The sequence below is a fragment of the Amborella trichopoda genome, chromosome 6 (genome assembly GCF_054954075.1).
Source record: "Amborella trichopoda isolate Santa Cruz 75 chromosome 6, AtrichopodaSantaCruz75HAP2 v2.0, whole genome shotgun sequence".
NCBI classification, from domain to species: Eukaryota; Viridiplantae; Streptophyta; class Magnoliopsida; order Amborellales; family Amborellaceae; genus Amborella; species Amborella trichopoda.
The window spans coordinates 1,499,841-1,526,043 of NC_142341.1; the positions used below are offsets into that span (position 1 = coordinate 1,499,841).

General features: G+C 33.6%; 1 protein-coding gene across 3 annotated transcripts; it reads right to left on the reverse strand.

Moving 5' to 3' along the window:
• Positions 1-1,444: 1,444 nt before the first annotated feature.
• LOC18434573 (GDSL esterase/lipase 5) lies at positions 1,445-18,588 on the reverse strand. Of its 3 annotated transcripts, XM_011625189.3 has the most exons (6): positions 18,250-18,588; positions 15,767-15,885; positions 13,959-14,189; positions 10,255-10,501; positions 2,774-3,151; positions 1,445-1,723 (listed from the first exon to the last, which is right to left on the reverse strand). In XM_011625189.3, the coding sequence occupies exons 1-6, from the start codon at positions 18,491-18,493 to the stop codon at positions 1,701-1,703; spliced, it is 1,242 nt and encodes a 413-aa protein (XP_011623491.1). In that variant the 5' UTR covers positions 18,494-18,588; the 3' UTR covers positions 1,445-1,700. The 3 variants fall into 3 exon arrangements, 2 of the variants coding, with proteins under 2 accessions (XP_011623491.1, XP_020522940.1); XR_016058048.1 differs by lacking the exon at positions 10,255-10,501 and having other exon boundaries at positions 18,250-18,587; XM_020667281.2 differs by lacking the exon at positions 13,959-14,189 and having other exon boundaries at positions 18,250-18,587.
• Positions 18,589-26,203: the final 7,615 nt, after the last annotated feature.

The window sequence follows — 26,203 nt, forward strand, 5'->3', positions numbered from 1 at the left end:
GCTTTTCTATGATTTTTGTGCTTAATGGCTTTGTCTATGATTTTTTAGGCTTGATGCCTAAGCTTGTTTCTTCAATTTGGTTGTGCTTTAGGCTTTGGCATTACACTGAATCACTAGAAATGACTGTGAAGCCTAGATTCAATCTCCTAGATCTGGACAGCCGGTAAGTGTGCACATTTTTTCAAATTTTCGTTTTTCTTATAAATCATATCTACTTGAAAGTTTGGGTAGTAGTGTGAATGACCTTGGTACACCAAAATGAATATAAAGAACAATGTACTCTATATAATTAAATAGAAAAAATATTTTGGTAGAGCTGCAGTTCTATCAAAATAAGTAAACCCTCAACTAAAAGTTCACTAAAAACTGCATTTCTGGTGTTTGGAAAACCTTCAAAATGATCATCTCAGCCTTGACCATTACATTTGTTAAAAAAAAAAGATTTCAAGCCCCATAAATAGTGTATATGGTAAAAACATCATCTAGACCATCCATTTCGCCCTATTCACGGATCTATAAGATCTGTACTATTCTTTGAGTTTCGATTTTCATTGTCTGTATTGAAAATTAATTTTAGAACCACCATGGAGATTTTCGATACCCAAAGTGCTTTCAGGATGATGATTCAAGGTGAGGCTTTACTTTCTTTTTATAAAGCCTAGGCCTTATAGAAACTGTATCCTTTAAATAAAATGCACTCACCAGATGTGGCATCAGGTGGTTCTATATGGGCTGTCTAACTCACAACTATTATGTAGGATAGACAACTCACATAATCTCTTTGAAAATTACAGTACTGGTATCGGAAAATCTTCAAATCAATCATCTCGGCCTTGACCATTACAATTGTTTAAAAAAAAAGGAAAAAAAGAAGAGGATTTCAGGCCCTAAAAATAGCATATATTGTAACACATGATCTAGACTGTCCATTTCGCCTAAGTGTTCACGGATCTACAAGATCGATACTATTATTTGAGTTTCAATTTTCATTGTTACTGTTGAAAATTAATTTTAGAACAACCATAGAGATTTTCGATGCCCAAATTACTTTGAGGATGAGGATTCTAGGTGAAACTTTACTTTGTTTCATAAAACCCGGCCTTATAGAAACTTCATCCTTTAAATAAAATGCACCCACCAGTTCTGGGAGTCGGTTGGTTCTATATTGGCTGTCCAAGTCACAACTATTCTGTAGGCAAGACTACTCACAAAATCAATCAATCAATATCTCCCTCTCTCTCCACACACATAAACATACATATCAGGGCAACTTCGACCCTGATAGGTCTGGGCTAGAAATGAACTTTGAACCCATGCCTAGACATGAACTGCCTCGTCCAAATCTAGATCGGGTTGACCAAACCGATTTTCATCCCTAGGACTACACCTATATAGGTATGCCTTGCTGAGTGAATTGATGAATGGAGACCAACACATAGGAACCTCATGGAAACCATGTCAATCCATTGATGATAGAAATAACAAATATGGCAAGTAAAGTCCACGAGGACCTGATTTTTTATGATAAAAAACCAACATCGTACTTATAGCAAACAGGCACAAACCAAACAGAGGCATGAGACCCTATTGTAGAAAGTGAGAGGGAAGTAGAAGGCCGGCTGACTTTATTTTTAGGATAGGATACCAAACTCCAACCTTGGATGCCATCTACTTTTTGTTCTTTGCCAGATAGGCTGTGCTCAAGCCTGTTCCACCACGAAATCTGCACGTAAATGGGAATTGAGTGTTAAAATGTGGGTATGAGACGATCAATAGTGCATTATGTGTTTCAAAAATAATCAATTTGGATTAGAATTGTTTGATCTGAATTGAGATCGACAATTAATTGGGTTGATTCCTTATGAATTTGGGAATTAACCTGGTGAATCACATGGTTCTGTCAATGAACCGGTAATTTAATTGGGGAATCATCGATTCAATTGAAGATTACCCCCGCTTACTTTTTTTCTTTAAATCTTTTTTTGGCATAAAATGTGCTGCTGTTTCATATTTATTCCTTATTTCTCGCACATTTTTTCTTAATTTTATCTTTATTTGTAGGCCTTTTAGTATACTACAATATCTGCACTACTATTTTTTGAATCGAAATATGTTTCCTTTTTTTTAATAAAATGGGTAGGGGCCCGACACCCCTATTAATTCACCAAAAAAAAGGAAAAAGAAGAAGAATCAAAATCTGGTTTCAATGGAATAGGAAGATAAAAATTTGGTTTTTGCCCAATCTGCATTTTCGATCTTTCTCCATCATTTTTCATTGAAATTTGTGTGTTTTTTAATCGATTTCAAATCAAATAGCTGTTTTTATATCACAATTGGTATTAGATGTCAAAAAATAATAATCTTGAATTTTGTGTAACACCACAAGCCACCTAATTTGACATCCAATGGCTAGGAGTAAATGTAGCATCCTTTTAACAGAGATAGTCTTACAATATACAACCCCATAAATAAAAAGGTATGTCAGTTTTGTTTGGTTTTTTGGGACAAACTTCAAGGATTTGTAATTTTTGACCTTCCACATCCAAGCTGTTTATGCTTACACTTAGCCAAAGCTTAAGTGATTTGAGTTCATTGTACTGTTGGGAAAGGGGTAGGAATGGTGGTGGTAGCACCTCCACATCCTAGTCACCACCTTGTGGTTTTCACCACACTAACACCTTAAAAAAAACTAACTCGTAAACTATTTGAAAAACAGATAGGCGCCTGTTTCCCCATAATTACGCAAAAAAAAGTTCATAGTACTGTCCCATACCTTTTCTAGAGGAGGCACGACCCACCATGGAGCCAAATTTTCCTTCCTTTTCCATCTTTTGAACCATTTGTGAGATCTTGGAGTTCAAGTGTTCTTTGAGGAGAGGAATTGAAGCTCTGTTCTCCTCCCCCTTTTTCTCATTGATCACATTAAAGAAGTCCCCGAGAGGAAATGGCTTCACAGCAGGTTCATTGTATTCCCATAATGCATTGGCTGCTTGGATATTTAAATCTTGTGTGCAATGGTAAGCATCAAAATAGATATAAGCAGAGCGATTGTAGCATAGGCTGAATTTTTGGCCACAAACCTTTTCTCCACAAGTAAATGAACCCCTAAATGAACCGGATCCACAACAAGCTTTACTTCCATGTTTGAATCCTACAACATGAGAAAATAAGATGTTTAGGCCTTTTTCCTTTAAAAATTATGCGCAATGACACTGTTACTTTTTGTACAAAAAGGTCACTAACACTAAATGCTGTCAAATGTAAAATTAGATGCACGGCATTTTTCTACATGAAGTCAAAAAAAAATTTCTCTAGTAACCCACCCACCCACCAACTTCAGATCTAAAAGTTGGTGTGCTTGTGTCTAGGTTTTGTAAAAAAGAAAAACGATCTTATTTTATGCTTTTTGTTTTTATCATTCGAAGAAACTTAAAAAGAAAACAATTGACGATTATGTACTCCCATGGGTACATGCCCTATTGATAAAAACCCTACCTCAGTATTTTTTTAGGAACCCAATTTTTTGGGAGAATTATAAATATTTTCTTAAAATCAACTTTCTACACATCATACTCCCAATATTTTTTGTATCATATTCTAAACCCTAACACTATTTTTCGATGTATGAGTTTTGAGACATAATTGCCCTTTTTTTCTTTCTTTCACTTTTTTCTTTCAACCTCTCTTTACATGTCCTCTCTTTTTCTCTCTTCACTTGTTTCTCTCTCATTCACTCTCTCTCTTTACCTTTCCTTACTCTTTTTCTTTCTATCCTTCCTCACTTTTTTTTTTTCTATTTTTTTTAGGCGGTCTGGCACACTCTTTGCTGGATTGAAATTTTTTTACGGTCTACCACAAAAACATACAGGACAGCAAAAAAATTTTGATCCGGCAAAGAGTGTGCCGGATGGCATAAAAAAATGGAGAGAGAAAGAGTGAGGGAGGGTAGAGAGAGAAAGAGAGAAACAAGTACAGTGCGAAGATGGGTGAAGAGAGGTAGAAAAAGAAAAAAGATAGAAAAGGAGAAAAATGATAATTTTATCCTAAAACTCATTGACTTTTTTATTCGGGGGGAAATACAAAGAAAAATAGTATTGGGGTTTAGAATATAATTTAAAAAGAATTGGGAGGTAGGATGTATATAAAGTTTTTTTTGGAGGAGTTATCTATAATTTTCCCTTTTTCTTTTGAGTATTAATTTGTGGTTGTAACCTCCTCAACTTAGGGAACTTCAAAAAAATAATAGAAAGAAAAAAAAAAATCACTCGGTACTTAATATGTGCATGAGAAATATAACGTCCTAAGATTTATTGGGGCTTAAGATTGAGTGGATACCACCAGATTTTTGGATGGTCATATTTAATTAGTTGGAGACTCATAATCTAATTTCTTTTAACACTCTAGTATTGTGGATCTCAAAAATTTAGATTTAGAAAGGGGCGAGGTTTGTATAACGTTGCCTCTTTATACTATAAAAGTAAGGTGCACCTCTAAAATTTACTTCGAGATGTTGTCTTGGTGTCGAAAAGTTTATGATAGCATGAAAATCTATTTTCATCCAAGGTTATAAAATTCAAAATTTCAAAAATGGTACAGATTAAGCAGATAAATAAGCACTTGAAAATCTTGAAAATAGACAGTTCAGATAACTTGTTATAAGAGGTACTATTTTTTAGACTTGGAATTCTTTTTTGTTTTTATTTTCATACATCTCGAGGTCGAGATGATCAATTGGAAGGTTCTCCAACATCGGAAAACTATATTGTGTAGGGTTTTTAAGTTCACCAGACTTCAATAGTATAAGGTTGCAACCTTATATAAACTTTTTCTTTTAGAAAATACTCCAAATTAGGTCTTTGATCGGAGAGAACAATTTTAATCTAGACCATTCATTTTTAAAAAAATTAATTGTTTATAGATTTGCTCAATCTGCATTGTTTTTAAAGATTGAGTTTCATAGTTAGGTGTTGACAATAGATTTTCATCCCATCGGAAGGCTATCTGGCACAAAATCTGTATCTTTTGGCATAGTTTTGAGATGCGCCCTACTTCAATAGTATAAAATTGACACCTTATGCAAATCTCACTCTTGTTTTAATTCTTTTGTTAGGTACCTTCTCTATTGTTGTTGGGTGTACGTGGCCTTTAAAGGCCTTATGAGTGTGTAATGAAAAACATTTATTATAGTGGAACATAAACTCAGTGGAAGTATGGTCCTTCATGAACCATACTAAGCAAATGATATTTGCGGATACCAGACTGTACTTGATGATCTTGGCCAGTCGGTTGGAAAACCCAAGGTACCTAGGCATAAAGAATAAACCGATAAGGATTTTGGGTTAGCCCTTGATGTGATCGGAACTTATGCCTAGATGAGTGAGCCGAAGGACTGTGTGACCCTTATATGTGATGATAAGCCTACAGAGACGGGGGATAAATCCTCATCCATGTTCTATTACATGACATGCATATCGATAGATCGTTCGCGAAAGTCCACCTTTGGGTGAAGCATATGCATGTGCGAGAGAGCTATCCCTATGTATCATAGAGCTGTGGTTGCATCAGGTCGTGGTCACCTTGACTCGTCTCTAGGGGAGGACCTGTAATCCACAAACTAGGATTGCAACCCCTTGGCTCATCGGTCAGATTTTGGTGACTAGCTAATGAGCCCCTACTTGGACTGTGGGTCATGGGAAACACTGAGTCGGTTTGATAAAACAAGTGTGGTTTGTAGTCCACAGTTGAATGTAGAGTACCCCATGATCGTTGATCGAATTCTTGAACCATATAGACCAACTTCCCATCATATTAATTTAATTGTATTCATTTTATTATAGAAATTATTTTAGATTTATTATTTGAATTTTTATGAATATTTTAATATTTTATTTATGATTTTTAGAATTATTAAAATAAAGTTATTGATTTTACAAATTATATAAAATTCTAATAATGTTTAAATAAAATTTAAAATATGTATAAAATTTTCATGGGGGCCCGTAGTGCACATGGGCCGACCATGTGGCAAATGGGTGGGGACCTACATATGCCACATATGGGTGGCACGCCCCACCCATTGCTTCCTTTGTTATTTCTTTGATATCAAGTTTTGTAATTTTTGGAAAATCCATCTTATAAGCATATGGTCAAATATTGTTTGGGAAATATTGACCATATCTTATATTGATTATTGATAGAATATCTTGAATTGATATTTCTTGATATATTCTTATGGAATATATGAGATGGATAATGTAATTTTATTGAATGTATGACATATTTAATAGACTTAATTTATTTAAATATATTGATGGGAAAATGGTTTAAGGAAAGGAGGATAATGGTTCATGTACCTTCCATAATGTTGATGGCCCATCTATGAAATGGATGACTCAGATCTTTCGCCCTACAAGTCACCTTGATCAACAGTTCATATTCAATCTCAAGAAAGAAGCAAACTATAGGAAATCCTAAAAAAACTCTAGACCTAAATTTCACTATAAATAGGGGTGCCTTCCCCCATCTCAACACACCTCTCTCTCAGAACCTCTCTCTCTATCTCATACACACACTCTCTCTCTCCTCCCTAGGGGCCACACCCCTCTCTCTCCTCTCAAGCTTTCTCTCTCTAACCCTCTCTCTCTCCTAAGACCCATAGGGGGCACGCCCCAACCCTAGGTCTCATTCTCTCTTCCTATTGACGTAAAAATACTAAGGCTTGAGAAAATTAAGGTTTGAGCCTAATTATTTTGGAGTTAGGGTTTTGTAGAGATTTAATGGTGGTTACCTAGTACGGCCGAAATTAGCTTGCCCGGTTCGAGATTGAAGCTAAACCACTGATCCCACGCTATTGGATGTGGTGACTTGGTGTGGGGTGTAATAAACCCAGTTGAGGTAATCTCTGACATCTTCTCTTTTACTTACTTTGCTCTTTTATTTTATATTCTCAAGCATAATATTAAGTTATAAAAATGACATCAACTGGTTGAGTTTTATTTTTATTGTTGTCTTGTTTGAAATATTTATTTATTGTAAAAGACCATCTGTAAGTGATCTTTATGCCGAAATAAAAAGGGGTGATTATTATCATTAAAAAGAAAAAAAATTGTATTCCTCTTGGGAAGATCACATAGGTCTTTCTTTCAATTGTAAGGTTTTAAATGATATATATATATATTAGTGATCCTACGAGACCCTCCCACACCCATGTGTGTATGACTCTAAATGATCACCATTAAATTTGACATATATCTCTAAAAAAGTCAAGTCTCACACCCATGTGATAACTTTTCTAGAGATATGTGTCAAATTTAATGGTACGCATTTGAGATCCTACACATAGGTGTGGAGGGTCTCATAGGATCGTTACTCATATATATATATATATATATATATATATATATATATATATATATATATATATATATATATATATATATATAAAAGCTTATGTGAGCCAATGGGTTCACAAGAAAAAATGAGCCCAATGGCCCAAATTGAGTATGGGCTAATCTAACTATCACGGATTCCCGATAGTGTTTAAATTTTAATTTTTTTATATAAATTTAAATCACTTAAAATTTTATACGTGTATTGATAAAAAAAAATAGATAAATGTTTGAAAAATATTAAAAATATATTTTATATAAAAAATGACCAGAATACCCCCATAAAATTTTGGGGGTATTTTGGTCATTTTTAATTTTTCGGATTATTTTTTTTATATTTTTATATTTTTATTAGATGTGTCTTGATGAGAAGAATATCAATCTAAAATTTCAAGTGATTTGGATTTGTAAAAAAAACATTAAAATTCAAACACTCTCGATCGTCAGATCGACTCAAATTAAATCTGGACTAGTAGGCTTATACTATTACGTGAGCTAGTGGGCTCACCCCTAGCATCATCTTATATATATATATATATATATATATATATATATATATATATATATATATATATGGGATATTCTAAACTTCATAACCCTTCAAATTACAAAGGTTCAAGATAAAGAGAGTTTTGAAGGGTGGATTTATTAATTTTGTTGTCTATTTTTTTAAAAAAATTTATTTTTATGGGAAAAATTTGTAAATATTATTATAAGATAAATGATATTTTTGTCATCTTCATAAAGTGTAAAATTGAAATTTTAACTAAAGGACAAGAGCACTCTACAAATAAAGTTCTAAGACATAAACTTTCAAAATTTTAACTCTAGACAAACCCCCTATATATATATATATATATATATATATATATATATGGAAAAGTCTTCCCAATTCCTATAGGCGAAAATAAATATTGATTTCGCTTACCCTCATCACCGTTCAAATTTCATCGCGCGATCACGATTGTTCGTAGTATTTTATTTTTCATTTTGTTTTTACAAATTGGAATGACCTGAAATTTGAAGGGTATGTACATCTTACTGAGCCACATCTAATAAAAATATAAACAAAATTATCTGCGAAAAAAAATAGACCAAAATAAGTCCGAAACGTTTTGGTGTTATTTTGATCAATTTTTTCACGTAAAATATTTTTTTTATATTTTTTGAAGATTTTCCTATTTTTGATGAATACACATTCCAAATTTCAAGTCATTCTGCTTTCTCGAAAAAAAATGAAACACTAACAGATAATCGTGACCGCGCGATGAATTTTGGATAGTGATGGGGTTGGCAAAATCACTTAATGCTTTAGAGAGAGTATATAAAGTAAATTTGAAAGAAAAATTGGGTTGAAACAAATTTTTTTTTTTACAAAAGGAAAAGTTCATATAAGGTGCAAGCCTTATACCGTAGAAATGATGTACATTTAAAAAAAATCTACTGGAGAAGGTTGCTTTGATATTGGAAAGCCCTTCAATTCATTATCTGGACCTTGAGATTTATAGATATAAAAATAATATTTTAACTCTTAAAAATAGTTCATCTTCTAATACACTATATGGACCATTCATTTTCAAGATTTCAAGTGTTTACAAAGTTTTTCGACATTGAAACCATATCTTTTGGCATAGCTTTGCGGTGCACTTTACTTCAATATTATAAAATGGACACCTTATAAAAACCTCACCCTTTAGAAAATTGTGCATGTTTTATTATAATTGGTCGTGTGTTTGACACAATATTCTTATGTGAAAATGTATGGTATATTTTTGCTGGAGCATACTTCATATTAACTCAGGCAAAATAGCTACCTAGGAGTAGCTTTTTTTAATAAGAAATTTTAGAATCCACCTAGGAACTACTAGATGATTATTTTTTGAAATATTGGATTTTCAGTTAATTAATACTTAAATCTTGCCCTCCGAAAATTGAATGGTCCTTGTTCAATCTTGAGATGTTCAAATTTACAAGATCACTAGATGATATGCAATTTTTCTTTTATTTTCTTTTTAATTTGAAGTTGGTTGCTAAATTCAAGAGCTTAGATTCTCAAAATTTGCGATCCTAAAAATACTCCTAGTTTTAATTTTAAATGAACAGTGTGCTCCAGTGAGAGCTGCAAATCTTTTCGCTTCTTATGCATCATCTTCTTTTATTTTAATTTTAGGTGCATGTGGTCAACTTGGGAGCAGGTCTTGTGGGAAAAACCCAACATGATGGGAAATTTTATTTTCAAATTATGGGAACCACTTTAGAATCATTGGATCCATGATCTTAAAAGAAAAAGTTTAATTTGAATTCATAAACACGTAGATCCGATCATCTAAAAATTGGGTTGTCTTTGTTCATTGTTGAAGCCGGATTTTTGTATGGGGTTCTAACGAACATCCTCAAATTGTTGGGTCTAAGAAAACCCCAAGGACAGGGGTGGCAACGGGTCGGACCAGGATCTGGACCCGAATAGTATTCAGATCCAAATTTTAGACCCAGACCTGACCTTTCAAGACTGAAATTTGGACCCATACTTGGATCTGAGATCGGGTTTACCGGTCGGGTCCTGGGTCTCGGTGGGTCCATTGCCACTCCTACCCAAGGATGGTTTCTGCCCATGAGAATAAATATACTTTTTGCGTCTGCAGGAGCATATAATCACACAAAACCCATGGGCTATAGATCTGTGCACTGACAGTTCACCTAAATAGCACGAATGCCGCCTACCCATCACAGGACTACTGGGCAAGGCGACACACTCGATCCAAAAATTGGATGGTGTAGATCACCCCAGAGGATCGTTTTAACATAGATTGCTCAAACTATTCAGTAGAAATAATCTTCCGAGGTATCATAAGAGTAAGAAATTTACCATAACTTTGTGGGTTTGTGGTCCTGGGTTTCATAAACACTATTTGGTCGAAGAAGATGAATTTAATATGGAATGATGATTCTTCTAACACAGTCAAGGATGCCTCTGTCAAGTAGTTGTTAGCTTCAGAAAGCTCAGTGCCCAGAGGAAGGCAGTTGCCTCCATGAAGAGCTCTCATAGCAGGACTACATCCAATATTCTTTGGCATTGTTACGACAAATTTTCTGGCGCCAAGGTCATATAGGTCCTACCACAACAAAGGTGAGAAAAATTTGATTTGCATTGAGGAACTGGCGAGTTTGCTAATAAATATGTTTAGAGCAATGGTTTAAAAAACGGATCGGTGATCCGGATCGGGCTTCCAAAAAACCGATCCGGATCGGCAAATCGGTGATTCGGATCGGGAATCGGGTGAATCGGTCAGAATAAAGCTTAAAAAAAATTCGAAAAAATTATTAAAATTCATTATAAATATTGTTTTTTAGGAATTCAATAAAAAATGAGGGTACTCTATTAAGAATTTTCATGTTTTTGAATGAATATGCGAATATTGATATGTTTTTTCCCTGCATGAACCGCCATTCAGCATTTAATTTACAGTATTTCGTGCTCATCCCTACACTGTTGCTGTTGGGACTCGATATGTGAATAATATGGCTGAGATAGGGTGGCCTCAGAATCATCATCTCTCTCGTTTTCTCTTTGAATAATATGGATTAAAAAAAAAAAAAAACAAATTCTCAAAAAAATCGATCATGGATTAAAAAAAAAATCACAAATTTTCAAAAAATTCTATCATGGATTACAAAAAAAAATTCGATCATGGATTAAACAAAAAAAATCACAAATTTTCAAAAAATTCAATCATGGATTACATAAAATTCGATCATAGATTACATAAAATTCGATCATGGATTACATAAAATTCGATCATGGATTACAAAAAAAAACAAACAAAAAAAACAAACAAAAAAAAACAAAAAATTCAATCATAGATTACAAAAAAAGAAAAAAATAGTTTGATCATGGATTACAAAAAATTCAATCATGAATTACAAAAAACTCTATCATGGGTTACAAAAAAAGCAAAAAACAAAAAATTCAATCATGGATTACAAAAAAAAAAACAAACATTTCGATCATGGATTACAAAAAAAAAACAAACATTTCGATCATGTATTACAAAACATTCGATCATGGATTACAAAAAATTCTATCATGGGTTACAAAAAAAAAAAAAAAAACAAAAAAATCGATCATGGATTACAAGAAAAGAAAACAAACATTTCGATCATGGATTACAAAAAATTCTATTATGGGTTACAAAAAACCAAAAAATTCGATCATGGATTACAAAAAAACAAAAACAATTCGATCATGGATTACAAAAAAATCGATCAAGTATTACAAAAAAATCTATCATGGATTACAAAAAAAAAAAAAAGAAAAAAAAAATATTCCGTACGGAATCGCCGATTCACTGTTCGAACTCGCCGATTCCGTACAGTGAATCGACGATTCACTGTACAGAATTCGTCCGGTTCTCTCTAGAATCGGACGATATCCGATTTTTTGAGCGATCCGGTCCCTTTTCACGATTTTCGAGTCGAACCGGGCGAGTCTGGTTCGACTCGGCGTTTTTTAAAACGCTGGTTTAGAGCAATGGTTTAAAAAGCGGATCGGTGATCCGGATCAGGCATCTCAAAATCCGATCCAGATCGGCAAATCGACGATGCGGATTGGGAATCGGTTGAATCGGTCTGATTAAAGCTTCAAAAAAATCCAAACAAATGATTAAAATTCATTATAAATGTTGTTTTTTAGGAATCCAATAAGAAATGAGGGTACCACATTATTAACTTTCATTTTTCTCATCAATTTGTATATATTAAGATTCTATTTCCCTGTATAAACTTAAATATTAAATTTGCATCACATAAAAAAAAATCATAGAATTATCATGGATAAAATATATAATTATACATGGATTATTATAAAGTGTAGACTAATCAATGAAAGAATGGCCTTTAAAATCTCGTTTTGGCAAAAAACCCTAATCCGCTAAAAAAACTTAAATTATTATAGCCTAACTAACTATAATCTAAAATTATTACAACCAAACTAATTATAATATTATATACTGAAATTATAATTATTAATTTATATTTTATAATTACTTTATTAGACAAATAATAACAAATTGAAAATATTTTAGAATATTATCTAATTGAAAAGTGATTAAAAAATTATTAGAAGAGTCTTCCATATCATATGACTAAATTAAAAATAAAACCACCAATAATTTCTAATGTAATTATATTAAAAAATTCAAAATAACTTTACCCAAAAAAATGAAAAATAAAGATGCCAAAATTTAAAAAAAAAATCATATCGGCAATATGCACAATAGCTACAAAAAAATAAAAATAAAAATACAGAAATATTGTAATAAAACCCATCGAAAAAACTATTTAACTAATAAACATCAAAAAAATTTATATGGCTATTGTTTAATTTGACACACTAAATTAATGAGTACTATTAATTTATTTTTTAATTTTATATAGCCGTTTATTAGTGCTATTAATTTGACACGTTAAATTAAAATGCTACACATATGGACAATGGCTTGCAATAGTTAATGGCTTAGAAAAATTATATGGCCGTTTATTAGGTAATGGCTTGTGTGACGATGGCTTGAAGGCAAGTGGGAATTGTCCCACATCGGAAATATCAAGCGACTTCCAAGTTTATAAAAGATGTGAGGATGAGCTCTTCAACAGCGTGTGAGCGAACGGTACATGGGGTAACACGTGATTGTATGTGAATGTGGTGCTGCCGTCCAACAATGTCGAAAATTACCTTTATTTTTAAGACAAATATTCCAATTACCCTTGGAAACGTCATACATGCCGAGACATGACGTCACCATTCGATTTTATACAGTGATTCGGCCGGAATCGCCGATTCTCTTCTAGAAGTGGGCGATGTTCAAAAATATTGGGGCAACCTTGCACGTGCGCGCGTGTGAGTGCGTACGGACGAACTAGGGCACGTGTGTGAACCGGCTGAATCGGATGGGAACCGACAGTTCTACTCTAGAACCGCGGGCGGTTCCTGGTTTATGATGGAACTCGTACGGGCAGTGCCAGCTCCCGAGTCGACTCGTCGATTTTTAAAAAACTAGTTTAGAGATTTAATAATGATTTGATAACTGTGAGTGAGTTGACAACAACCATGTAAGTGATTGTGACTTAACAAATACGTCTCATGTTTGCTTATGATTTGTTTTGTTCGCTACTATTAGGCATTTGACCAAGTTGGAAAAAGTTGTAGGTCGTCATATATATATATATATATATATAAAAGATAAAAGTAACAAGTGTCAAAAATTCTCTAGTACATTAAATATATACACGATGTATAGGAGTAGTCTAACAAAACTTTATATAGTTATATTAGGGTGCTTACACTATAGAGCATTTTATAATTGTAGTCAACAAAATTTAGATACTTATATACCATTATTTTATAATAAAATATTTTTTTAATAAATGTATTTTTAATTATCATGAGAGGTGAGATGTGATATCACCCATATAGAGCATTAAATTTTATTGATTTTTTATTGAAATACTTATTCTCACTAGTTTTTGAAACCCCACGCATAAAAAAAAAAAAGAAAAAAAAAACATGATACATACCATAATCTCGAACGTTAAATTGCCAACTACAGCTCGAACATAAGTAGCCGGATTATAGTCTGCTATTAATGCTGAATAGTTGTTGATAAACACCTTGTAATCGTTAATTCCCACGCTTATGAAATAAACAGCATTTTTAATTAACTCATGAGCTTCTGATTGATCCAAGTTTGCTGTGAAGTTCTTTTTGAATGCCTTGAATTGCTCGATTTGCATATACATGCTCACAACCTGAAATTTTCAATTAACCTATAAATCTTGTGTTGGAAAAGGTCAATTAATATATATATATATAAAAGAAGGGAAAAGAGTTGGAATAATTAAAAATTGCCTAGTCGATTAAGAATCACCAGAGTCAAATCGGATTTATGACCCTAATGGTTCGGATGGAGCTGCCCAAAGAGGAGGTGAATCTCCTAAGCATAGGATCCTAGTAGTTATTTTCTGCCGAGCTGGTCTCAACACCGTCCAATCAATAGATCAACAATGATGGACGTGGAGTGGGACTTGACACTTGGATCAAGTCATCTCTATCGGGTCTACTCTAGTGCCATCACCGTTCACACATCTTGTGGAGAGTGATGGCACTTATGACCATTCGACCTCTATGGTCGTACAGATTATAGCATACTTCTACAAGTGTACCGTGACTTGCCCGTCTGTACTCAGGCTTGGGTGAGTTACTCGGCCTCACCATCCCTAAGTTCGATGAACAAATTAGGGATAAAAAAGTAAAAAAAATTTCTTAAAAAAGCTTAAAACATGCAAGATTGTTTTATAATATTTGTTAATATGTTTTGGATGTATTTGGTAAAATTTGGTGAGTTTATGTTGTCCTAATCATTATTTTTGTATTTTTTCTTCTTTAAAAATTTTAAAAGATGAAGTTTCTATAGGGCCTAGACTTTATAAAAACAAAATAAAAAACCTCACATTAAATCATTGTTTGAAAAGCATTTTGGCAACAGAAATCTTCATGATAGATCTAAATTAATATCTAACACTGATAATAAAATTTGAAACTAAAAAAATGGTACAGATCTTGCGGACTTATAGACATTTAATTTTATAGTGAAATGGACAGTCTAGATAATTTGTTGCAATATACACAATTTTAGATCTTAAAATGTTATTTTTTTTCACAACTAATATGTTCAAGCCGAAATGATCTATTTAAACGTTTTCCAATGCTTGAATTGTAATTTTTGTTGAATTATAAAGTGGGGCTTTGCTTATTTTGATAGCACTGCGACCCTATAAAACAATTTTCCATTTTTAAATTATGAAAAAGTATATAATGAGACCATTTACCTTTGATACAAGATGGTCACAATCAATCTTGACCATTAGATGTGAAATTGGGCTGCTATATTTATTTTATTGACTAGGCTCCAAAAGATTTTTTCTCGAACTCTGTAATACATTTAAGATATTATATTTCACTTCAAATGGTTATAAGTAATTGTGACCTCCCTATTTCACTTCATATGGTTATAAGTAATTGTGACCTCCCTATATCAAAAGTAAATGATCTCATTGTATACAATCCCTTAAAATATCCTAATCGGTTTTTTAAATATGTTTCTCTCTATATTTTTAAGCTTGCTATAACTTTTCTTAATTAGTTTTAGATTTTAATTTACTTTTACTACATATTAATTATCTTTCAAAGTACTTTTGTTTTTTTCAATTCTTTAGAGCCAAAGAGATGTAAACTCGACTCAACCAAGTTACATAGGTCGGACAAGGACCGAGTACCTTGGCGAGTCGTACAGTGCTTTCAATAATAATAAAGGGTGAGAGGATACCTCCCCTAGGTTAGTTTCATTGAGAACTCCCGCTCCTCCAGAGGCAAAGTTGGCTCCATATGAATGATCCGCATGCGGTTCAAGGTAAGGCCTGATCAACGGGATCTTCGCTTTTTTTGCTGAGAATTACATGGAACAGGAAATATGAGAGAGAGATGCATCAGCAGTCTCCTTAGCTAAGGAGGGCAGAAAGAGAATGGATCAAGAGTGATCAGGGGAGAGAGAGAGCTTTTATATTTTTGGGTAATTAAGTGAGGATGAGAGTCCTTGCCCGTTTTTTTTGAAATTGTTTGTGATGTTTGAATACGTTAAATGAGAATGAAAGCTTAAATCTTAGCTAGGGCACAAATGGTACTGCTACGAGGAACTAACCCCATTCTCAAGAGCGAGAGATTTGCATCAGCAATCTGCTCAGCTAGACAGGGGTCTCTAAAGCTTCCTCCGCAATTACAAGGGATATGAATTTATGTAAAGCTCCCTACACTTTCTTGAATTGTGTTTCTTTTTAAGGAAAGATTACGCCCGTGCAGGTAGTTTTTTTTTTTTTACGAAATACCCCAATTCTTTCCAAAAATTTATGTGGAGTTTTTATTTACTTTTTTTTTTTTTTTTAATTTTGTTTTTTTTAGTTTTACCCTAGGTAATTGTTGCATACATCACATCAGTTTTTTATTTTAGTTTTTCATTTTCTTGAACTATGGCATCGTCCAAAAGCTTCGAGGTCAATTAGGAAATGGTTTGATGTTTGAAATATCGCAGTGAACTCAAATGGGATTGTTCGATGTCCCAAACATCAAACCAACCACACCGTAATATATATGGTTTTGTGGTCAGCCCAATGTTTGAAATATTAGGCTAATTTCTGGAGTCTTTTGTTTTAAGCCCAATAGCTAGTTCGATATTTGGGACATCAGACCGACCCCATCAATCTGATAATATAATTGGGTCGGTTCGATATTTGAAATATCGAACCAGCTTTTAGATATCAAATAAAAGGTCCAGAAGCGAGATAGTGCCTTATAGAGGTGGGTGGGTCCAATGTTTGAGACATCAAACTACCTAACTTAAAGATAATCAACCCCCTAGCCTCCCAAATACCCCTACAATCCAAGAAAAAAAAAAAAAAAACTAGTTTGATGTTCCAAATATTGGATCAAGGACTAAACAGAAAAAAATAAAATAGAAAAGGGTAGGACCTACCCATAAATTCTGAAAAAAATGGAGCATTATGTAAAATGTATACCAATGAGGACGTAATTTTTCTTTGGTTTTTTAATGGAGTATAGGCCGATACATTTGTAAATGAGTTTTGTTAACAAATCGAAAGATTGCATTGATGAACATGAGAGAGATGATAAGTGAGGCGTGGCTCTCTCTCTCTCTCTCCATGCACACATGGAGAGACAAAAATACTCAATTTTATAGACTTTCATCTCCATAACATTTTCTATTTTAGAGAAATTTACAGATGGATTTTAAAAAATTGGTTATTACCATTATTGTCCACATATTGGGCCTCATTATGTTGAGGTCTGATTTTTGGGAGATTTTTTTTCTCATTTTATCCTCAGTTTGGAAATCTAACTTTTAGACCACCTATATGTATTGAAGTAGTTTGAAAGTCAAACTTTTGATTGCACTAAATATAACTTTGGGCTGTTTGAAAGTCTAACTTTCAAATGGTTTAAAACATTAAAAAAACTGTTCATTTGAGCGGTTTAAAAGACCAACTTTTGAATCACGTACATTATAAACTTTTTTCTAATATAAAATAAGCGCATTCGCTTATAGAATCATTTTCCATATCTTCAAATTATGTTGCTCATAAAAAAAACAATACCTTTTTGGATGTCCCAAAAAGAATGGAAGGAAGTGCTTAAGAGAAATAGGAAAAGGATTCGAGTTTTTGGGGATGTAAACAAAACTACAAGATCATGGGTCAGAGAAAAAAAAGAGTGCTCTTATACAAAGAGTAGAAAGACTATTTACCACAATAACTTCTTCAAAATTTAATACATTCATTCAGTCTCTTCAAAATATATTGGTAAAGTCATTTTCGCAAGCAATATAGTATCATAAATAAGGAGAACAAAAAGGAACACGAAGAAGTATATGAGTTTTCATGGTTTAAGAAAAATGAGTACCTTAGAAGGAGAAAAATAAGAACAAGAAGATCAGCACATGTGATTTTCCATGCTTTAAGAAAACCAGTAACTTAGATTTAATTCTAGAAACATCATTATGTTCATAACATTTTCATAGAGGGGACAATTACTGAAAAGTTAGTACTCATGTCAAATAACGATGAGAGGAAAACCAAAAGAAACGCATATAATGAAGAAGAAGAAAAGATTAGGCCAAAATGCGTACTTTAGATTTAATTCCAAAAATGTGACATTAACAAGAATGCTCTGTGTGGTGTGAAAGTGAAGAAGAAGAAGAAGAAGAAGAAGCAGCAGCAGCAGAAGAAGAGGAAATGATACCTATGTAGTCTGTCATGACAAAGCCATTGGAAAAACGGCCACTCGCGCCTGGGCGCATGTCTATGCCATAAGGAACATAATTAGCTTGATGTGCCTTAGTAGTTTGTATGTAATTGTTGGTGCCACTGTCAATAACTGAGTCCCCAAACACAAAAAGTATGTTTTTCTCTCCATTAACAACCACCCCACTCCAAGCCACTAAAACATACAGCATTCTACACAACCATATAAAAGCCTTCTCCATTCTAAATAGGCCAAAGCTTGTTTGCCTTACTAGCAAAAATAGATAGAAAAAGATCTCTCTTTTTAAGAGATTTTATTCAAAAGAGCTCACCTCGAGGCTCATATGGGAGCCATGCGAGATTATATAGAGCATTGATGGTCCTGAACTCCTGATAAGTGAGGATCCACTTGTGTGGTTGGATATCCTTTGTAGAAATCGGATGGTTCAGATTGAATTGCAATGGCATTGCATGGATGAGGGACCAAATTTTTTGGTTTGCTATGGGACAATAAAGATGGAGTATCTGATTCCTCCTTTAATGGCTGCATATTATCTTCTGGGTAAATGGATGGTTGTGATGGGGCCCATAGTTATCAAGAATGAACTGGAGCACCGGGCCGATGGGTCAGACTGCTGATGTGTGTTTTGTTTGGTTTGATCCAAAGGAAAAATCAGGATTTCATGAAAAATTAGTCAACACCAGTATTTGATTGGTCCGACCGTCTGTTTCCAGCCGAACAAAATTGGGCAATTTTGATATATTATATATTTTTAAATTATCATTCATATTTTTCTTTGTATTTTTAAAATCTATTATAATCAGTTTGATAGTGGTCTGTACCGATTTTGAATGGGCTAGACCTTGCACTAGTTCAATAGCTAATCCGATCTTGATAACACTAATGACAACAAGCATCGACAACTAAAGAATCTTACGAAATTTGACTTCTTGGCATGTCTCACTTATGAGTTTATTGTAACTCCTACTGTGATGTAGTGTGTATATAAGTATGTGATTTACTAGTGAGACACCGAATGACATATTAGTGTGTTGGGGGCTGGGAACAAAGTTCACAAAGAAAAATGTTTACAAAACAAGAAACGAAAAAATTATAGTATGGTCCTTTTGATCATAGAGTAGTTATGGATTCAATCATCAAAATCGCCCAATCAACGGATGGATAGTGATGGAAAGAAGAGTGAGAGCAAGCATTTGGGTAATTTTAGGGTCGTTTGGCAATCAAGAAATTTCGGTGCCAAAATTGAGACTTCACGATTTCTATAGCAATTGCTAGTTTGGCACAATGAAAACGTCGAGGGAGATGTCTGCATTTCTCCAAAATGAGAAATGCTGACTTTCACTCCCCGAGAAGCTGCAAATTTCTAAAAAATGAGAAGCTCAAAATCTCATTTGCACTCACCCTTTTTTAGTGTCTCAATTTTATTTTTCCAATAATTAAGATCAAATTTTAAGGTGCATGAGCCACATTAGGCCGTATCAATAAAAATATAAAAAATAATTTATAAAAAATAAAATGATCAAGATACCTCTAAAAATTTCAGTAAGTATTTCCATCATTATTTATTTATAACTTTTACAAGTACGTGACTGTGAAAAATATTGATGCCCAAATTTTAAATCAACCCAAAGTATATTTGAGAGAGAGGGAGTGGGGTTTCCACGGTATCAGTCAAGCTGGACTGTATTGTTTTTAGGTGACTTAGACCATAAAGATTACTTGGAATTCCGATCAACAATTAGCTGAGATTGATGCATGTGGTGAACCACAGTTTTTTTATGCGATTTAGACCATCTATTTTGTTCTTTCTACCATGGATGAGCTATAAATTCCGGAGTTTCGAGTACCTAGTAATGGAAAAGAGCTACATATCGGTAATTTGTCTCGAATTTTGAGTGCCTACCCATCAGTTCCCCTGTGTATAACTGCCCATTGGAACACCAAACCATAAAATAGACATTAGTTAAAAGATGCACAAAATTAGAAGTACATCAACATTTACCAAGGTAAAATGAAAATATGATGAGGGAACATATTATACATTAACTCCCTCAGGCAAAAGAACTATTTTGGAGAATTTTTTCAATCTTAAAATTTCGGATCAACCTAACAATCACTTGATGATTATTTTCAAAACAATCGAAACCAAACTTTTAAATATTTAGACATCACTGTCATAAATTTAGATGATCATTGTTCAATCTCATGATGTTATTTTATATGAGACGTATAAAATATGCTCATGGGGAAGCATGAAATCATTTGGGAAATATGAGAAGTACAGTATGTAATATTATATGTGAAGAAAATCGTAAAGTTAAGTTGAATGCCTCCGACTTCAGGCCCACCTGAAAAAATAGGAAGCCTTGGGCTACTTGATTAACCTCCTTGATGTAATTAAAATGAAAAAAAAAAGATTTTATTTGATGATTTTCTTTCCTGCTTTGTTTAAATATGGTTTTCAACAAAGTAAAATTCTAGTTGTGGACATCAAAAGTTATATAAAACTTATGATACAAAACACAGAATGAAATAATCTATAATCATAACAACCATATGAAAAGTATAACGCAAATAGAAATAATGAAAATATAGACCAAACAAAAAAAAAAACTTTCGTGGCCTATTTGTGTTTAAGAAGAATAATAGAGAAATAAGGGAAAATAAAAAAATGGAATTATTAAGGAAATCTATTGTTTGAAAAACCAGCAATCCGGATTGGGAATCATCGATACATATTTTTTTTGCTTTTTCTTTTAGCTTATCAGATACTTTCTTAGGTCTCCCTAATGTTTTTTTCTAGCTTATCTTATATTTTCTTTTCATCTTTTAATATTTTTCTGAATGGCCAATTTGGACCATTTCGGCGATCTGACATGGAATTATTGGTCAGATGATCCACCCTACCAATTGAGTTTTCAAAGACCGATGAAAACATTTATTATTGAAAATACATATTTTGCCCATATTATGGAAAAGAGATTTTACATACCTGACATTAAGCTTGTGCTATTCTCAACTTCAAAAATATATGTTGGGAATTTACATTACAGGTCATTTGAGTTCTCTTGCATGAAACAATGGGGAAGAAGATTCAAAATGACTATTCTGTCCCTCATTTTTCTTTTTTTTATATTTGAATTTTCGATGAATATGGTCAACTCAGCTTTCCCATTACTTTTCACTGTGTATTATATACCAACAGTTTGGAAAAGAAGAATAAAGGAAAAGGAGCAATAAAACATGTTTTATTCTTTGTTGGAAAGGAATAATATTTAGTAAGCGGCAATGTCCTCCTTCCATGCAGGAGAACAACGAATAAATCTTGGAAAGAAAGGGAAAAGCGTTGAGATTCTAAAAGCTGCTATTTTTTTTACCCAGATTCTAAAAGATTGCCCAGATTTGTCCATGATTGATAAAGTGGTGGTCCCTTGGTTTTCAACATACTACTAAAATGGGAAAGGGATGAAAAACTTAAGTGTAGCACACCCACATTTTAGTCATCACGTTGTGATTTCTATTCCCAAGTTTATGTTTGACGAGTCGAACTCTGACTCATCCGGGTTACTCTCGATAGTCTGCAATAAAAACCGTGAAAATTGGCCGAATCTCATTGGTTACCAAGGTTTTATTTTTCAATTTTTTTTAAGACTCAGCCAAGTCTCTGAGGAAGTCATGCGACTCGAGTTGCTTGACTTGGGCTCGGGATTCTAGAGAGTCCCTTTAAAACACTGTCTTGATTCCAATCTGGTCTAGAGGATGGAGCCATTGGTGTTGGATCCATTGGCTTGGCCTTGAAGATTGAACATAGACAATAGACAATGAACATAGAAAAGATATTCTAGGTTAACCTTTAAGATAAGATCTTCTGAATTTGCAGAAGATATTACTTGATGAATCACTTGTCTTAAATATAAAAACGAAAGAGAACAAAATAATAAAAATAAATTTTAATATTGTCTTAATTAAGGATTTTTCTTTTTCAAAGGATATATTTCCATATCTTCAACAAAGATATGAAAATATATTCCTTGAGAAGATTGAGATCTCCAACAACAAGAACCTTGCTTAATGCCATATTAGTGCCAAATGTTGAAGATATGGACATATATCTCTTGAGATTTACATATCTCAAGGGATATATTTTCAGATCTTCAACAAAGATATGGAAATATATTTCTTGAGAATGCACAAATCTCCAACGACAAGAACCTTGCTTAAAACCATAAATTTATCTATCACCTACAAAATTGATAAAAGAAAATTTCTAAAACCCTAGAATTGGAGGCATCATTGCAAAGTACAAGCCCTAATGAGATACTATATCATAGGTCAACTTTGTCTTTCATGGTAAGTGGAACATGTGTAAATTTTTCACTTCTTAAGTCGTGCGCCGTACATATCTCCAGGAATATATTTCCATATCTTCAACTAAGATATGGAAATATATTCCTCGAGATATGTTCAAATCTTCAACACCAAGAACATTGCTTAATGCCATAGATAAAGAGCTTATCTATCACCTACAAAATGGATATAAGAGAAATTTCTAATAACCCAATATTGGACCATTAGGTATCATTGCAAAATATTGGCCCTAGTGAGGTACTATATCATATGGCAACTAAGTCTTCCATGGTAAGTGTTTCACTACCCAAGCGATTTGCACTGAGAGCATATATATATATATATATATATTCAACAAAGATATGAAAATATATTCCATGGTAAGTGTTTCACTACTCGGCCATTGGGCATATATCATTGTAAGATACTGGACCTAATGAGATATTATATCATATGGCTATGAGTCTTCGGTAAATTTTTCACTTCCTCAGTCATGCGCCACCCATCGAGCCTATCCATAACCTACAAAATAGATATAAGAGAAATTCTAATATTAGGCCATGGGGCATATATCCTTGTAAGATACTGGACCTAATGAGATATTATATCATATGGCTATGAGTCTTCCTTCCATGATAAGTTTCACATGGGTAAAATTTTCACTTCCTCAGTCATGTGCCACCGAGACTAAGTCCTACCCCAGCAAAGGCTAGTTCAGCCTTCCACAAGCCACACAAGAGTAACGAGCAAAATGCATACAAGGGTCAGATCCAAATCAATAGAAAAGGGCCATGACACACTCTTATTCCATTTTGTACACTTGTATAGCATACAATCATAGATCCCCCATATGATTCCTCAAAAGAGGTTTATACAGCCCCACAAACTCATCCACCATGGCAATGATCATTAAGGAGGCTTGCACCACATTCAGCGTCCACCACCCATGCTGTGACAGTTAAATAACCCACTGCAAACATGCTCAATGCATGCCCACATGGCTCATAACGCATTACAAATCCCACTACGCACCCATGCACACCAATTGAAACCTTTATGGTAAGGTACAACGATTATTAATACCCACTCGCCCACTATATGTACACTTCATCTCTCACATAGTTCATGGCTGTCACGAAAGCCCCCACTACATATGCACCTCATCTCTCACATTACTCATAGCTGTCACAAAAGCCCATGTCTGGGGCAGTTACATAATTCAAATACGCACTCAGAACCATTGCGTACTGCCTTTATGCATGTTTCTGGACTAAAAAACTGGCTTGCTAGGAGAGAGAACTAACTTTATCAAAGCAGCACAAGTCCACTTAGGACTTACATGTCCTTCACTATTTGTTTTGTCGCTTAAGGGAACCCCACGCACCATTTGGCCCACATGCATGACTCTAAGGAAAAGGGTCTGTCAATAAGAAAGACAACGAAGAAGGTTGTTAAGTTTTTATAGGAGTTCCTTAATATTCTTCAATGTTTAATTTGCTCCAGATGAGAATGTCTAGCTAATTTGTATTTTTTATTTTAAATTTTCTTTCAGGTACGTAAATCGTGGCACTCAAACTTGGGATGTAATGCTGTAAATGTGAACACCCTAATCCATCAAGCCTGTGGTTGAATTCCCTGTAGATCAAGTAGATCTATGAAAACTTGAAAATCTTGAAAATTGACAGTTCAAAAATGCGTTACAAGATGCACTATTTCCAAATTTTGAAATCAATTTTTTTCTCATGTCCATACATCTTGATGTCGAGATGATCAATTGGAGGATATTTAAGCATCCAAACCACCACTTCTAGTGAAATTTTTGAGGTGGGCTCTAATTTAATTGGTTAGAGCCTTGGCTCTATATGAACTTTTTCCTTTATGAAATGGTTGTGATGGTTAACAGAATTGATTTACGAAAAGTTTTGGTAGTTATGTTCCAAAACTGAAAAGGCATTTGAGCTCTTTATACAAAGGGGTTATATACTAAGACCATTTATTTTTGGTACAAACAGAGGGCACCGTCACTTTTATCTATTGGATGTGAAATCCAATGGATGAAAATATATTACAACATTCGAGAAATTTTGTTTTGAAATTTGTGTCCAAATACCGATTTCAAATCTAATAGTTAATGATGATTGTGACGTCCTTGCAGTAAAAGTAAATGGTCTCCTCCTTGTATATATTTCCTTATGTAAATGAGTCAAATTCTTATTCTAATCATGGATTTGGATGACATCTTCTCTCTATTTTATTACTCAATTTTCTCTCGTGTCAATCTTTAGTGCTTTGTAGTTCTTGTTGTTCATGTGTAATCGAACATGTGAGAATTTATTTTCGGTCATTTGTTTCATTGTATCCCAGTGACAAATTTAACTAGGGACCTTTATGCACTAATTTTTATCAATATCAGCCAAATGTTATCTTAAAATTACATCATGGATTTTAACTTAAAAATGTGAAGATCTTTCTCCAACTCACATTATTTGTTTATGATCATATCACTCAAATTGCACCATAATGACTGGGAGAGACCTATCAATAGCATACTCAATCAAACGGATTCTTGCTTCCCTTTACCTCTACTTAGGTCAACTTCAGCTCTTTAAACTTTTCAAGAGTTTGCTAAGCTCAACTCAATTTATAATCCAATTGATGGCATGACAATGCCACAACTCAATTTATAATCCAATTGATGATTTCATGCCATAATTGATAAATTTAATTCAGTTTTTACGAACCCTACAAGAAGAAAACTTCCTGTATGTTTCTAGGGGGTGTTGTATATCTATCCTAATGAGTCATTTATCCAATCATTGCATTTGATATTAGATCCCAAAGAGTAGGAAGAGTTATTTGGAAAGTCGATTTTACGATCTAATATTAGATTAGACTTGTTGCAAATACAAAAAGAATCTAGTTGAGTTCCATACATATGAAATATTAACTCTTTTGGTAGACCAAATGAAATTATGGTTCTGTATAGCTAGCGGGTCCCATGGCCATAGACGAGGAGCAAAAAGGAGAGCAAATTGGATCTAACATTAAAATATTTTAATCAAATTTTTTTTTGAAGGAAGGATCAATTGTATAGGATTCTTAGGTTTCCTACCTCATACAGAGAAAGTATCCATTTCTTTGTTCGAAATACTTCAACTTAGCACATGCAAGATATGGGCCAATATCGATTCTTTCGAGAGGCCACAATTACTGCAAGCTAGCATATTAATGACCAAGAAGACATTGGATGAAATAGCATAGCCTCTACTCATGTCCTAGCTCGTCTAAGAGCTAAGTTTGCCTCTATGGTCAATTTCTTGCCTTCAACTCTACTCAGGTTAGCTTTAGTTATTTCAAGAGTCTCCTCATGTATGAAGGAAAAATAAGTTTAATTTAATGGAGATAATTATCACTTATTTGGATAATCATCAATATTATTACTTGCTCTGATGAGCTAACAAAATCAAGCTGGCCACCTCTTTTTTGTACGCTAATAAATTTGGAGAGTGACCTTGCTTCACAAATGTTTAATATAAAGGACTAGATGCGTGTAAATCACCATACAATTCTTGGAAAGCCAAAG